Source organism: Hemicordylus capensis, chromosome 2 (genome assembly GCF_027244095.1).
Source record: "Hemicordylus capensis ecotype Gifberg chromosome 2, rHemCap1.1.pri, whole genome shotgun sequence".
NCBI classification, from domain to species: domain Eukaryota; kingdom Metazoa; phylum Chordata; class Lepidosauria; order Squamata; family Cordylidae; genus Hemicordylus; species Hemicordylus capensis.
The window spans coordinates 45274395-45291612 of NC_069658.1; the positions used below are offsets into that span (position 1 = coordinate 45274395).

Sequence of the window (17218 nt, forward strand, 5' to 3'; positions counted from 1 at the left end):
GAGTCTATAGTTGTCTGAGTTGGAGGGATCAAGGGAGGGCTTTTTTAATAACGGTCTTACCATCGCCTTATAGCATCCTGTCCTCCCTTAATGAGGCATTAATAATCACCTCCAACCATCTACCTGTACCCTCCCTAGCAGCTTTTATTAGCCATGAAGGGCAAGGGTCAAGAGCACACGATGTTGCCTGCACACTGCCCAGGATCTTATCCACGTCCTCAGGATGCACCAACTGAAAAGAATCCAACACAATAGGACCAGATGGTACCAAAGGCACGTCTGCCGGAACTGCCAAAACTCTGGAATCCAAATCAGCACGGATGTGAGCAACTGTACCTGCAAAGTGACAGGCAAACTGATCACAGCGGGCTTTGGATGATTCCTCCCCCATTACCTGGGGGCAGGGTGCATGCAGCAATGAGATCCATTCTTCCCACATTATTACATTAAAATTAAAAATATTATTAGTTACTTGTGGATCTATTCTGCCTGTCAATGGACCCATAGTTTTAACCAAGGAGAGTGGCCAGAAAATAGATCCTGTCCCTGCTCAATCAGTGGGGGCCCTGGAGTGCATGCCAGCAGCAAACAAATGCCAAGTCCTCTCCTTAAATTGTCATTGCTTTCAGGCTGCAATCCTAGGCATGCTTACATGGGAGTAAACCTCACTGGGTACACCATGGTACATATTTCTGAGAAAGCATGTATAGGATGGTGCTATAAGGCAGTTTCTAGCTCCTGTGTTGCTGCAGGATACCTGGGGGCCAGTAATATAGTCCCTCAGGGCCGAATCTGGGCCCCGGGCCTTATGTTGTACAGGCCTGATTTAAAAGGTGCCCACATTTAATGAATTTTGTCTAGACTTGTTCTTTCCAAAAACTCAAGGCTATGCCAGTATTATCTTGCTTACATGTTGATGTTGTGGAGTCCAGTTGTCTATAGCAGCTACCTTGAAAGAAACGGCAAGTCATCAGCCTTTTTACTGTATGATAGTGCCCAACTTCAACCTTTACCACCTAGTTCATTCACCTAGGTCACTGATTCTAAACTCTTACATTTGAAGGTATCTTGTAGAAATTGTAGTCTGCATGCAGCAAGCATAATAAACTGTGGTCGGAAGTTTACCCATACGTTCTGTGAAGTGGCTTGAAACTCCACTAGGACTTGCTAGAGAAAGGTCTCACTTGGTCAGACCCATTTTAGGCCCATCACCTGTCTAACACAGTAGAACTACTATCTTCGGTGTGACCAGCCCTTCACGTTACAGTGGTTATGTTATATAGGCAAATGGCAATTATGGCTTGGATGGCTTTCATGGTTGATTCCAGTGCCAGGGGTCCCTTCTTGTTGTACAGCTTTTGGGCAGCTTCTGGTCTGCTGACTCTGGCAATGCTGATCACCTGTGGAAAGGAAGGAGAAGCTTTGATTCAGCAGTTTATGCACTGTTTCTAAAAAGAAGTCATCTATGCATAAAGCTGCATATTTGTATTGTTGCTTTTAAATAATCACTTTGTGCATTCTCTAGGTGATTGGCCATTGAGATTTTTGAGGCTCATCTAGCAAATAAACAGCTGTAAAAACACTGAATAAAATGTGTTTCTTGAAGCATGATGGCTGCCAATGTGAGCAAATGCTGGAACTAGGGAACAGAAGGGAATTCATTTTATAATAGGGTCTGTCAGCTGCCACTAATCACTTTACCTGATTTACCAGATTTGTGCATATTGCATTTTTTTTGTATGTTACACTGCAATAACTTGTGGAAAAGCAGTTAAAAATGCTGTAAATAAATTGAATAATTTGAAAAGGGATAAAACTGGCACGGCATTCACTGTTGCAGTATGATGCCTTCTCCATAGCTGGGTTCAGATGTAATGGGGAAATCATGGCATCCCACTATGATAATGAACCTTAGAGAGCCTCTCCTCTTCTTTCTTGCACATGAAAGGATAATGAAAACCTTTGCTTTCACTCTAGAATAAGCCACAGTTCTGTGTTAACATACAAACCCTGTGAACTGTGGTTTGTTCTAATACTGGTTTGTTAAACCAAGATCAAACTGTGATAAGTTAGAATTAGAGTAGATGGCAGTTCTCTAAGTTTGTACATAATGTGTGACTTCTGCATGATCCCCACCGCATGTTAAGGTCATCTGAGGAGGTCTGTCTCCAGTTACCACCTGTTTGTCTGGTGGCGACTCAGGGGCGGGCCTTCTCTGTAGCTGCTCCTGGGCTATAGAATGCACTCCTGGCAGAAATCCATAATTTGAGTTCATTACTGTCTTTCAGGAGAGCCCTTCAAACCTATCTGGCCTGGCCTTCCAGGGTTTTTAAACTGCTGTAAACTGTTTTAAATGGTTGCCCTGGTTTTCGAGGGTTTTTTTTAGTTGTTTGAATGTTTAATTGGTTTTATTTTGTTTTGTTTTTGTTCTGTTGTAAACCACTCTGAGCCATTTTGAAAGGGCGGTATATAAATCGAATAAACAAACAAACAAACTGTGGCTTGTTCTTAAAGTGAAATCAAAGGTTTTCACTCTCCTCTTACATGATGGAGGAGAGATGAGAGGATTAGGATCACATAAGCCCATGCCTCTCTGAAGTTTATTCTTGTAATAAGACATACTAGTCGACCCCGCACAGAGCACCTGTGCGCTCTTTGGGGCCAGCGGTTACCTCTTCCCCCACCACCTTCTGCCCCAATCTCCACTTCCAGGCCCAGCGGCCTCTCCTCCCCACCGCCACTTCTCCCCCCCTTTCTCTCCCCCCCCCCCCCGGCCTTGCCTCTGTGGCTGGGCTGGGCCCGGCGCTGCCTCTGGCCTCTGCAGCCAGGCCTGCCGCTGCCACTGCAACCAATCCTCCTGGGTGCGCCTCAGCCAATCAGGCCTGTCCACCGCCCAGCCAATCAGCTGGGCAGTGGGACGCACATTCCAAGGCACACCCAATCCTTAATTAATATAATAGATGGTTTCCTATTATGTATGAACCTGGCCAGCGTCTCAGATGTTTCCAGTGCAGGTCGAATATACTAGATACCTTCAACCTGCTCGGACCCATGTTAGTCTAATACCTTTTTCATGTATATTTGCTGCCTGTTTGCCAATCTGGTGGTAGTTAATAGAGTATCTGAAAGCAGTTCAAGTTAGGGTCCTTTCGGATGACAGCTTGTCCCTCCATGCTGCTTCAAAAAGGCAGTGCTTTTTGCTAAGAAAGTGCTTCAAAAAGGCAGTGCTACTTAGAACGGGGCTTTGGCACAAATCTAGCTGACTTGGCATCTAACATTGCTGTGCTGCCAGTTTTGATCCTGCTACTTCATTTGGACTGGCAGTAATCAGCTTTGTTGGATGTGTGATTTAGCAGCATGCCTGACCCTTGCAAGCAGCACAATCAGGAAGCCCTCTTAGTGTGTTGATATTTCTTTTGCTGTGCAAGAGACGAGACAGATGGATTCTGTCTGGGAAGACAGGCCTGGTTGTATGCGAGAACTGAGAACTGCTGTACTGAAGTGTACCATAATACAATTACTCTTAGATCATTTGCTCTAAAGAGCACTACAAGAGCCATTGCAGGGAAACATAAAGAAAAGGCTAGCATCAGGCAACTAATTGTGTTTCTGATTCTTTCCCATGACAAAGAGCCTTTTGTCTTCTGATTAGAAATGTAAACATAATTCTTCAGCTGCATCTGTTGAAGAGAAAGGCCGTCTTACGTTGGAACTAAAGACAGTTACCCACATTAGGCAGAACTGGTTGCATGCATGCCAACATTTGCTAATTGAATCTCTCAACGATTTGCAAGGCCTGGATGTCCAATATAGCTTTAAAATCCTGATTCCTTAAAACTGGAGAAGCACATATATTATTGTCTTAATAATTGCATGTTATTTGGAAGAAAAAAGTTAGGGTGATGGTAAAATTTAAATTTAAAGATGCAAAGAAACAGTTAAGCTAAACCATGTATATAACTATCTGTCCTGTTTCAATAAAATGAAAATATTTTATCTTTATTACTTTTTCCTGGAGATAATATACCTTAATTACTATGGGAGGAGAGCTGGTCTTGTGGAAGCAAGCATGACTTGTCCCCTTTGCTAAGCAGGGTCTGCCCTGGTTGCATATGAATGGGAGACTACATGTGAGCAGTGTTCCCCTAACAGGGATTCCCAGATGTTGTTGACTACAACTCCCATAATCCCCAAGCAAAAGCCATTGCAGCTGGGGATTCTGGGAATTGTAGTCAACAACATCTGAGAGTCCCTGTTAGAGGGAACACTGCTGATGGTGAGCCCTATAAGATATTCCCCTTGGGGATGGAGCTGCTCTAGGAATTGCATCTGCATGCTTGTTTCCTCCAAGACAGGGCTGAGAGAGACTCCTTCCTGCAACCTTGGAGAAGCCATTGCCAGTCTGTGTGGACAATACTGAGCTAGATGGACCAATGGTCTGACTTGGTATATGGCAGCTTCCTATGTCCCTACATAGTATTGTAATCCCTGTATTGAAGGAATTACGCTGGCTGCTGATATGTTTCTGGGGAAAATACAAGGTATTAGTTATAACCTATAAAGCCCTAAACAGCTTGGGCCCTTGGTATTTAAGAGAACGTCGTCTTCATTATGAACCCCACTGCCCATTGAGATCATCAGGAGAGGTCTGTCTGCATTTGCCACCGGCCCGTCTGGTGGATACTCAGGGACGGGCCTTCTCAGTTGCTGCCCCGAGGCTTTGGAATGCGCTCCCTAGTGAAATAAGAGCCTCTCCATCTCTGACCATTTTTTAAAAAGTCTTTAAAGACACACCTGTTCACCCAGGCTTTTAACTGATACTGTTTTAATTGTTAATGTTTTAGAACATTATTTTTAAAATTTTATATTGTCATATTTTAAATTTCTTGTTTAACTAATGTTTTAACATTGTTTTTATTTTGTTGTAAACCGTCCAGAGACGTAAGTTTTGGGCGGTATAAAAATATGTTAAATAAATAAATACATGCAAGCAGACAGAAAATACTTGTGAATTAACAAAATGTACAGAAGAAAAAATACTTTTGTATTTTTAAATGTATTAAAAATACATTTTTTAATTTTTAAAAAACTCTGAAAAGTGTTTGAAGCTGCTTCACTGTAGGAAACAAATACTTGCTTTTTTGAGCTTGGGAACATAGGAATCTGCCTTATGCTGAGTCAGATCATCAGTCCACCTAGCTCGATATGATCTTGACTGGCAGCCATTCTCCAGGGTTTCAGACAGGGGTCTTAAGCCTGCCAGGAGATAGAAGGAATTGATCCTGGGACCTTCTCTATATCAAGCATGTGCTCTGCCTTTGACCTACAGTTCATTTGTATCAATGAATACATAACTATTTACTGTAGAAGAAGAAATCTACAATAAGTTGGTGTTCTTAACTCAATTGTATCCCCAGAAATTTCGCTGTAATGAGTCACTTAAGAACCCATTGCTGTGTTCAAGAATGTGGCTCAAAAGAGGTTTTATTTTCAGTGCAGAGCAATGGCAAATAAAATTACATTCATGTAATTGCCATTAGTTTATACAGAAAAGGATCTTATAGAAAATTGCAACATGCTGTTTGTATCTTCCCAGAAATACCATCTCAGGGGACCAATGCTCAGAGTGATTTTTGGCAATGTCTTCCTTGCTAGAGATAGCGTTGTTGCACTTACAGCTCTCTCTATGTTCTCTCTCTATGTTCTCTCTCTCTCTCTCTCTCTCTCTCTCTCTCTCTCTCACACACACACACACACACACACACACACACACACACACACACACACACACACACCCCTACCTCTACCTTTTTATCCCTGTCCCCCAAACTATTGGAATAAAATTGCAGTCATTTTTGCACATGTCAGGGATGGGGTAGCAATGAACAAATTGCTGTACTCTCTCCATGGAGTAATCTTTGGAGGACATTCCTGCCCATTTTCATTTCCATTCCTTTGATCCATCAGTAAAATATGATAGTAGTTTTTGTGTGTTTGCAAATTTGACTGCTGCAGGCCTGATGGTCAGAACAATAAAAGCATCATGCCATACTGAAAGCTGCAAGTATTGCAATGCTATTACTCATTTTCCACTTCTAGGGGTGTAGACCTTGTCAAAAATCACAATGAGCATCCCCCTCACCGCCGATGGTACTGACCACACTAGCTGACTCGTGTACTAATAAATGCTTATTTTTCAGCAGTGGTTATAGAAGACTATAAATTTGCCATTCTATATTTGTCAAGTTCAAACCTTGAAAGCCATTTTTAGTATGGCTGACATCCTGACTAAAGCTGCGCATGTAGCAAAAAAAATCACATGTGCAGCAGTAGCACCCTCACTTCTGAACATGGGTGCTTGTGCATGGGAAGACAATTACCAAACTCCCCCTTCCCTGAAGCACTATAAACATGATGCAACTATGTCCCAGAGAGTTGCACAGCCTTCAGAGACATAATCGTGCTTTGCTCAGAGCACTTCCAGGGAGAGGGAAGGTCACCCCAGCGCTGTGTCTGGCTCTCATTGTTCAAAAGTGGAGATGCCACCACTGCATGCATGCTGCACATGTAGCTTTAATCAGGATATCGTCCTATATTTTTTAGGGATGTGCACGGAGGTGCGGTCTGGCGCTGGTGGGGGTCTCCCTTTAAGGGCAGGGGGGTTTTCACTTACTCCTCCCGCTGCTTTCCCCCTGCCGGCACTCTGTTTTTGCAAAAGGTTTTGGGGGCGGGAGCATTCTTCCCTGCCACCCGTCCAGACAATAATGGGGGAAGGGGCAGCAGGGAGGAATGCTGCTGCCCAAAAAACGTTTCGCAAAAACAGAGCGCCAGCAAGAGGAAAGTGGTGGGAGGGGTAAGTGCAAACTCCCCCGCCCTTAACAGGAGACACCCCCCCGGTGCTGGACCGGCCTAAGTTCAAACCAGTTTGAAGGCCTCTATAATGGCCTCCGGACCGGTCCGTGCACATCCCTAATATTTTTTGCTTAATGATCTGTAAGTTTGTGTTGATTGTAATTCTATTATGTTTTGCCTTGGTAAATGGAGTCTTCTCTTGATTTTGTTTTTCTTCTATAGATAGCTCGCTGCTGCTTCTGCTGTACTCCTGATGGAGATGGTAAGAATTTTTCCCTTCATACATCTTCACCCCACATGCAAACTTGCATGATTTAGAAGAGAGTGGGCAGGATGTATATAGTGAACCAAATATTGTCCTCTTTTTTTGTCTTTGAATGCTCTGTTACATCTTTGAGACAGCTTTAAACACACTTATAGTTGTCATTGTGAAGGTTGCAAAAATAGTGGTGAAAATTCCTTATTACGACTCATTAAGACTTGAAAATGGGAAAACAAGCTTAATTTTTTAAAGTACAAATTAAATGTTTTGTAAAACTTAAGTATGTGTACACGTGGAAACTGGCTTCCGCGGCTCGGTTTGAATTTGAACCACTCCACCACTATCCACATTCAGAACCTACCTGCCTTATGTGAAGGATGAGGGTACAAGAAAAGATGAGAAGGGTGATGGAGAGATCCTGCTAAGATCCATTTCCTCTTTTCTCTGCTTCATAGAGACAGTTGAGGAAAAAGCTGAGTTGTTTCTATCCTGATTTTTGCTGAGAGATTTCTGCATCCAGTAGATTACAGCGGAGTTAGTCCTCCAACCCCAGTCAGGAGTCAGGACCAAAAGTGACTTGTCCTGTAAACCCAAGTACATATATTATAAACATCTTGTGGACAAATGGCAACAATTTCATAAGCCTTAATTGCATGTAAAACATTCTTGACCAAAGAATGTTTTCTTTGTATTGTCCTTTTATATATGTTTAGTAATGAAGTTTTAAAAACATTCCCAAAGATACATAGATATTGTGCAGAATGTTCTCTTGAAACATTGTTCTGTTTCATTCCATTGCATTCTAACTACTCATAGCAGAGCTATTTAAAATGTGTATGTGTGCGTGCACGCAGGCACTCTGTGGTGTGTGGGTAAAGTACATAATTGCACAAGAAGAGAGGCATGCAACTTAAAATAAAAGTGTAACCACAGAGATCTAAATTATAGGCATAGCTTTAAAAGAAAACCCAGGGATACTACATATCTGTGGATGGAAAATAGCATATGTCCTATTTCTCCTGCCATGTGTTGCTGTGCTGTATATTTCCCTAGAATTAATTGTACTAAATTGTACTCCTGTGGCAACTTTCAAGGTGACCATTTCTGTTCTGTTCACATGGACATTTCCAGTTGGATACTGTTTACTTTACTTCCAAAAGTTTCATCTGTCAGCAATTCAATTTGAGGGGAGCGTGAAAAAATACTGCAGTGATACCTTAAGGGGAATCTTAAGTGAAGTAGTGTGTCCCCAGAGTACTGAACGGGTGACTTCTCAGGGAAGTAGAGTAGAGTGACTGCTACTATCCCATGTCTGAAGAAAAACACAGAATACTAAGGATATATGTGTAGGATCCTTTTGTGCGATATCAGCTGGAAGTGTGTGAGTAGGCGGTCACTATTCAAACGGATGTCCAAACAATATTTAATCGCCTGTCCTTGGACTTGTCTGCATTGTATTTTGGGATGCAGGTTGCCAGGTATAGTCTTCTGTCTTAAGACTCCTTTCTCCCCTGCAGAATTTGGCTTCATTATAAATACAAGGAATTCAGGATGGGTGTGTCATCTCTCCAGGCTGATTTGCACCAACCCAAATTTGCTTGATGCAGCAGTTTGATTCAAAGGAAGGCTGCTTCCCTTCTGGCACCAAATGCTCCTCTATGCACAGTTTTGCTCAGAAGCCAACGTTTCTAGGGTGGGGAGGGCATCTGGTAACATGGATGGGTGCCCAAGTAGCAGTTGGCGCCTCTTACTACTGCTCTAGCTTATGTTTTCCTTACCTCCCAATACTGGAGTATCTTCAAAAAATATTATTCTTTGTGTTTGGTTTATGCAGCTGATGTTGAAGAGCCTGTTGGCAGAAGGGGAGGCCAAAAAGTAATTTATGATGAAAAGAAGGGCACTGTGTATAGCTATGCCTATTTCCACTTTGTGTTCTTCCTGGCTTCTCTTTACGTCATGATGACCATCACCCACTGGTTCAAGTAAGTCAGCTTTTCAAAATAAAGATTTTTAGTCACATAGTGACTCAGTATGAGTTACAACCTGGGGTGCTCCTGGTTAAATCTTACCTTAGTTACAAACCCTTTAAGCAGGCAAGACATTATTCTCTCCGCCATCCCCACCTGCCTGCAATATGGGGCTACTAATATTGGTTTATCTTCAATAAGCCAATATTAGTATCTTATCTCCACAGAACTTTTTCCAAGGAGTGGGTCAAAGTCAGCAGTCCAATACTCTCCTCCCTGGGGGTATGCCGCATTGAACTGGCCCCCTGGGTTGAGCCAGTTCCCACTGAACTCTGTGGGAATTGGCTAGGGTTGCCATATTCTGGCTTTCCAAATCTAGGTGCCTAATTTGCATATTATGTAAATTGGCTTGAAAATAATTTTTGAGCAGAATTGTGACTGCACATTTTGCTCCATAACTCTGCTTCTACAAGGGCTAGAGCTTAGCACTTTTTTTAAAAAAAAAGAAAGCAAGCTGAAATCCAGGCGAATCTGAGTGAAATGCTTAAAATCTTGGTGAAACCCACCATTTTGGGGGGCATGGCAACTCTAGAATTGGCTCAGTCCAAGAATAGGGGCAACTGCCCCGTCTTGTACGCCTGCTCCGGACACCCATGCCTGTCTTACAAGACTATTGTAATTACTCAGATAGCAAATGTGTAGCACTTGAAAATTTGAAATGTGGACTGTAAATTATAATTGTTGCTATTTATATTGCAACAATACAATGGAACATAGAATAATTATATGTGTATAATCTCCAGTGTTTGAAGTTGCCTTGTTTTGAATTTAATCATGAGACATAATATACTTGTCTCATTTTTATGAACAAATTGCCTGTCAAAATGCTACTACACCTAAACCATTGGTCTGTATCCAAACAAAGTTAGTCATGACTAAGTACCATTAAAGTGATTGAGACAAGTTAGTCATGCCTCACTTGAGTCCCATTAATTTCAACGAGACCTAGTCATGACTAGGTCCCATATCCATATCTTTGGATACATATCACTGTATCCATATCTTTGGATACAACCCACTGGCCAACATCCAGTCTAGCCCTCCACCGACATATCAGGGGTTTCTTTTAATTGTGTGCAGGGGGAGAGGCGATCTTCAGCAGTTTCCTCTTTCTTCTGCAGCTGCTTGTGCCTCCCAACCCTCAGGGACATATTTATGTCCCCCATCCCTCAGGGACATAGTTACGGGAGTCACAGGTGACTATAGAGGGAGGGTGAGATTTATAAAAATTGGCCCTCTTCCTTCCACATTGTAAAACCCAGCAGGTTGGCAGAGGGTTAGTCTGACCATTGTTTCTAAAGTATCCGAGGAGCTGTATCAAATAAAGATGTCAAGGAGGGTTGTGGGTGGACCACTCACTGAAAACATCAGTTTGGCAATGAAGTAGTAAACTTAAGGTAGGAAATTGCTAGGGAAAAGACTGAAAATAAAACTGTCCTAATTATAAATCAATAATGTGGACATGTTTGGGGTACTGTGAACAGTTCTGGCCTCCCAATCTCAGGGATATTACAGCACTAAAAATATAGGGGGGGGAAACAACCAGAATGATCAAGGAGTTGGAGCACCTTCCATGCAAGGAAAGGATAATTGTTTGGAGATTTCTAGTTTAGATTAAAGACAACTGAGAAAGAGGAATTTAATAGAGGCTTTTAAATGAGTGGTACAGAGAAGTGGGGGAGGGGATTGATACTTTACGTCTTCTCCTCTCTTAATATTAGAATTTGAGGTCACCTAGTTAAATTGATTGAATTTGAAGACAAAAGAGAGTCATAGTTCACATTGCATGGTTAATTTATGAAATTCATATTCCCACAGGATGTAGTGATGGCCACTACCTTAAATTGCTTTAAAAAGGAATTAGATCAATCCGCGACTGATAGATCTATCATTTAATTCCATGATGGAATTAAAATAAAACCTCCATGTTCAGAGGCAGTATCACTCTTGAATATCAGATGCTGGGGACTTACTTTCAGGTGCTGGTTGTAGACTTTCTGGAGCCACCTGGCTACCTAAAAAGCCATTTTTGGAAACTAGATGAGCCCTTGGCTCATAATCCAGCAAGGCTTTCCTTATTTTCTGCCACCCTTCACTTGTCTCTTGAGGCTGTTCAAAGGTCATTTATTGCTAGGAGTCTAAAACAGAAATGAGATTATTAACAGTGCCCTGCATATCCATTAACCTCCTGCTCCTATTCTTCTTTGTAGTTACAAAAATGCTGCAATTGAAAATTTTTTGGTTGGAACCTGGTCCATATTCTGGATTAAGATGGCTTCCTGTTGGTTTTGTGTCCTCCTCTATTTATGGACTCTGCTTGCTCCTCTGTGCTGCCCGACCAGAGAGTTCTCAGTGTGAAACTTCTCCCTGTACAAGAGTCCAGTGGTTTTGGAAATAGAAAAACTATCCTATCTACTAGCTGTCCTAACATTGTTAGTTAGGATTCTGCTTTCTCTCGTATGAAACTGTACACTTTGAGACTTTTTTATTTTTATTTTCTTTTGTACACTTTTTTATTTTTTATTTTCTCTTTACATTATTTGAACTTTAAAAGCCTGAAGGAATACATCTAGTCAAAAGCAACAAGGGGTCAAAAATATATCCCAGAATAAGCAGAACAGCTTTTAAATTTACAGACTGTCTGTTGTGCAAATGTATGTGTTGTATGGTTTTTGCAATGATACTTTGTCAGTCCACACAGACTTTTGATATCCAGTTGTGCTTTTGCTGAAAATATGAAACAAATTGGTATAGAATAACAAAATTGAAACCTTGATCAGGATACTGTTCCAATAGGTGGGAATAGCATCCACTCAAGGGTTTCTTCTTCCTTAGTATCTTCTTCTTAGTATTAGATGCTCATAGTAAATTATTGCAAATGTGGATTGTGGAAGAAAGGACTTGTGGTTGTAGAAATATTTATTTATGGTATTAATGAAAGGCACTACTACTACGTTTGTAGTCATTGTAATGAAAGGCACCTTTATGAATCACTGGGTGACATGATGTGTAACCTAAAATTTTGCCTGGTATGCCAGACACTGTAAATGTTGGTGCAATTAATGAGCAATTATTATGGGCCACTCTGGGAGAAAATGCATCTGATGCAATATTTAGAATAGTACCACTGAGCAACAAAATGTAAGTTTTGCCTATGTAACCGGAGCTAAGTTAATAAATCAGAGGAGTTTTTGAAAGGGTGCAGTCCTCTTAGAAATGTGATCTATTGGAGTGAAATATAGAAACTAAGAAATCAAGAGAAGAGTTGTATTGCAAAGTAATTTTATACTAAAGAAAAGTCAGGAATATTGAACATTATCTCAAGAGGGTTTTTTGTTTTTGTCCATTACTTCTTTAGATATCAGATGTTATCCTTAAATACATTTTGATATAATTATTTCAAAGTGCAATTATGGATAGAGACTATAGAAAAAGGAGATATTACAATATCTGGGGTCTTAAAAATGGCATCTTCATGCAGAATTAACATTTTGCCTTTCTAACTCCTAATTAAGTTGAACTTCATGCCTTTCCCATGCCCACCAAAGATCGCTTCTCCCTAGGATCAGGGCTGACTTTTTAAAAGTTATTCTTCCATGTGAAGAGAGTAGTCCTGGGAATAGAAACTCATACATACTTAACCTCATTAATCCATTTAATCTGAGTCTTAGATAAGCACACATAAGATGTTAGCATATTGCTTGTTGTCTAGGTAGGCAGCTGTGCTTAACATAAGAACAGCCCTTCTGGTTCAGGTCCAAGGCCTTTCTGGTCCTGCATCCTGTTTCACACAGTGACCCACCAGATGCCTCGGGAAGCCCACAAGCAAGAGCCAGGTGTCATGTGACTTTGTCATGTGCAAGGGGGCGTGGCCTGGGCTGCTGAGAGCCCGAATGAGCAGGGTCAGCTGCCTAATAGGACGTTTTCCCCTTTCTCTCCCTCCAGAGAGGGAGAGGAAGGGGAAAATGTTCTATTGGGCAGTCGGAGCTGCCTGAAATACTTGGCAGAGAGTTTGCCTGGGCTCACCTGGGCATGGGAGGGGTGAGTTTGCTCTGGGCTCCTATGGAGCCTGAGCCACACAGGGCGGGGCTCTCTCGGTGGCTTTTTGCCATTGGCGGCCTGGGTTCTTTGAACCCTTTCACCCAATGGTGGCTCCGCCCCTGGCAAGAGCTGAGGGTATGCCATCTCTCCTGCTGTTACTCCCCTGCAACTGGTATTGAGAGGCATCTTTTCTCTGAGGCTGGAGGTGGCATGTACCTTGATACACATGCTACCATTTCAGATCAAAATAAATAATTGGCAACCATTTAGTAATAACATTCTGCTAAAACTGAGCTTCCAAGTTCTAGTAGACAACCTTCAAAGTAGCATATGCACCTTTTCATTTAAAGATTTAGTAGTAATGGTGCTGCCTGCTTATGTGATGTTACCATGCTTTTGATTTGTATGTACTGTATTAATTGCAACAATGGCTCTCATTTGATATTTCCTGATATAGGAGATGGCAGACATCTGTTGTTAATGGTGTACAGGTTTTCAAAGCAAAGTATGAGTTTTTGCCTTTCCCTCAGCCAGCAAAGGGTTGAACCAATAGACAGTATCACCTTTTCTATTTGTCTCTTACTTATTTATTTCCTTATTTATTTTTCTCCATAGACTTTATGGAGTTAGCCCCCATATAAGCATATAGGGAAGCTGCTTTCACTAGTACTTTGTAGTGGCTGGGAATGTTCTGAAGCAGAAGGCATCAGTGCTGCTTAAGAAGCGTAGTGAATATCCTTAGTCAGTCAGGGTATTAAGGGAAGCCCAATTTTCTGACATAGAGCTAGTGACACCTGGCTTCTGCTCAGATCATTGTCATAAAATCCAGCTTGCATGCATTAAAGAAAAAACTTGGAAAATCAGTCTCCATGTTTTGTCAAAATACTTAGAAATTTATATGCCTCTGATTGCATGTTAACTTAACCATGTATGCTGTACCAAGCAGTCCTTTCTGATTAATATCTTTCTGATTAATACTACCTTAATAACTATCTGGGTGTTGAACACACTGTTTTTCTGTGAAACCTAGTTCTCCTTAGTATCTTAATATGGAATGTTCTTGAAAATTGATTGGAGTTTCCAGTCTGAAATTCAAAATGTTAGAGCTGTATGCAATAGAAGAGCTGTACAGCTTATAAGAGAATTTGCATAGGGTGATTATTACTGGATAGTTTAATTATTGGATCATTGCACAGGTTTTTGCCTTCTGTCAATGCTTAAAAAGGGAGCTAGGGTGTACTCAGGAAGAAGAAATGGTGCTACTGTTTAAAAGTGACCTTAGTCATCTCCACAATTCTTGCTGGAATAAGTTCTTGGAGACTTTTCTAATGCTCAGTCTAGCCTCTATGTTATAATATCTGGAGAGAGGAAAGTGAATGTGTAATGCCATAGACTGTTGTTGCTAATGACAAAGTGAAGTATGCAACTTGTTGGTTTTCAATCATAACCCTGACAAATCTTGGGGACCATGTTCAGATAATGTTTTTACACTATTGACCACTTTCCCTGATGTATCTCTGTACTTTATAATCTGAAGGACAGAATTCTGCAAAAAAATAATTGTGGCTTACATTCTATGCAGTGAGCCTTCAGTCTAAGAGAGGTGTGCTCACTGTTTCTGTGGCACCCAAACCCCACTGGCCGAGGCATAGTAAGGTTGAAGGAGGCCCTCAGATGAGATTTCATGCCGCCCGCCGCTGCCACCTACCTCCACAACCACTGCCTGCCTTCTTGACATGTTGGCATAGTCTGATGATGTCAGCACAAGCTTGCTGCCCCATGCGAGTGTGAGAACAGGCCTGCATCTTTTTCTTTCTGGGACAGGGCAGCTCCACATTCAGCAACATGGCCAGAGCTGGGCCCAAGCGAGGATTGAGCAGCAACCTCCAAGCATCCAGTGCAGTATTCCCTCTAACAGGGATTCCCAGATGTTGTCGACTACAACTCCCATAATCCCCTAGCAAAGGCTATTACAGCTGGGGATGTTGGGAGTTGGAGTCAACAACATCTGGGAATCCCTGTTAGAAGGAACAGTGATCCAGTGCAGGGGTGGGGCTCAGGAGGGCATGACAGGTGCCCCCTCCCCCCGCATTGGCAGCCCATGTGCAGCTGTACCATCTGCCCACTTTGTGGCTGCATGCCCATCACTGGCTCTGTTTCCAAAGGTGGGGAGGCTCCATGCCTACTACAGAGTGTGTCTGCTGCACTTCAAACAATAGTCCCACCATTCCTAACAGGAGTAGCAGTGGAAGTGTGATGACTGACTCCTTAGTGGGCACAGAGCCTCCCCACATTCGGAAGGAGTGCTGGCAGGGTCCAAAGTACCATACAAGCAGCAAGTACACCTCTCCTTTGGATCGGTGGCTTGCTGCATTAAAATATAAGCCTATAATATTAAAAAGGCAGCATGCGTATAGAGGAGTCTAATGGGGTGCAATCCTGGTATGATTCATGAAGATTGGCATGTTGGCACCCAGCTTCTTAAAACCTTGACCTCACTGGCCTTACTAATAGCTGTGGATGTGCATATGTATACTGTCTCACCTCTGTAATAGTGCAATATCAAGAAATTGCATCTTGCTGTTTTTTTTTAGATTCTGTACAATTGGCTTGCCCTCTAAAGTCAGTTTGTTTTAACTACTGAAGTCCATAAGCCATTTAAACTAGACTTTTGAATCCTGTACTTTGCCAAATTTTAAATCTTTGCAACGTTTGAACACCTACTTTAGAAAAACTGTTTAGTCAAAGGTTTGGAATCTAGCAGCCCTGATGCTGCGTGTTTTTGCCAAAGAATTCTACAGAAAACTAAAACATTGTTGAAAAGTAGAAGGAAATCTTTGTAATACTGCCCATACCGTAATTTTATTTTTCTTTTCATAACAAACTATTCAATGTTTCTTAGTAATGTTTGAGAGCATGACACAAAGAGAGTGTGAGACACAACCCACTGTGATGTTCTCCTGCAAAGGTTTTATTGAAATAGAAGGCAAATGTGGAAGATGATAGCTTCCATGCCATACCCCATTATTTCAATGGGTTGTGCACAGAACTTCCCCGGTAGATAGTTGTCATATAGACATTCATTAAAAGCAGTCCTTTCTCTCTTCAAATGTACTACCGGCTTTTTAATAGTTAAACTTCATAAGTAATGGAACCATTCCTTTTTCTATCTCTTAATTTACAGTTGTTTTTTCATATCAGTTTTAAAGTTTGAATACAAAGTGGGATATTCCTACTAAATAGTTTTTTGGGGTTTTTTTTGAAGTGTGGTGGTGGTTTTTGTTTTTCTAAAACAATATTTTGATACAATCTGTCTTTATGAAATGTATGTGGAAATTTTGTTCAGAACTATAGTTGAAGCTGTTACATTTTGAATATAATGCCTTGTAGCAATTTTAAGACTTTATTATGTTGAGACCAAGAAAAATATGAACTGTAAAACAAACACTGCATATAGTTTGTAACACATTTTGTTGGGTTTTCTAGGAATAATTGCATACTGAGTGAAAGTATTATAGATGTAACTGTTGTAACTGACCAATAAATGTCTGTTTGAAATGGTAACTGGTTGCATTCTTTTATATACATATAACATTTCTATAAATCAGTTTGGGACAATCATTACATATTTAGTTGAAAATGGGTATACCATTTTAGCTTTCAGTAGGGGGTAAAAGATCTCAATGCTGAGAATGTGGTAGGAAGATCCGCCAGAAAATGTAAATGTCTTCTCGTGGACACGTTCACGATTAAATTGCAAAATGTAGTACATGTTTGCTGTGGTTATTATGTTTTATGCTTCATGATAGGCAGGAAAAGATGCACTCCTGCAGAATAAATAAATTTGTAATCTGAAAGAGGGAGGAGTAGGAGAAGGGAGAGATCCCCCTCCCCGCCTTCCCTAAATAATAACTTTCATGTTACTTTAGATGTAACGCAGATGGGAACAGCTGAGCAATTGACAGTCTGATAATGGGATCTAGGGTGGGCTGGTACTAAATTATTTAAGCTGTTGGGCAAATATATATATATAATG

At 41.3% G+C, this 17218-nt stretch overlaps 1 protein-coding gene across 1 annotated transcript in view; it reads left to right on the forward strand.

The window, feature by feature from the left end:
- The window catches only part of SERINC5 (serine incorporator 5), a 71862-nt gene extending 55116 nt beyond the window's left edge, over positions 1-16746 (forward strand). The window contains exons 10-12 of the mRNA XM_053296403.1: positions 7075-7114; positions 8949-9096; positions 11352-16746. Coding sequence (XP_053152378.1) covers positions 7075-7114; positions 8949-9096; positions 11352-11499 — 336 coding nt within the window. The 3' untranslated portion in view covers positions 11500-16746. The remainder of the gene's footprint in view (positions 1-7074; positions 7115-8948; positions 9097-11351) is intronic.
- The last annotated feature ends 472 nt before the right edge of the window (positions 16747-17218 follow it).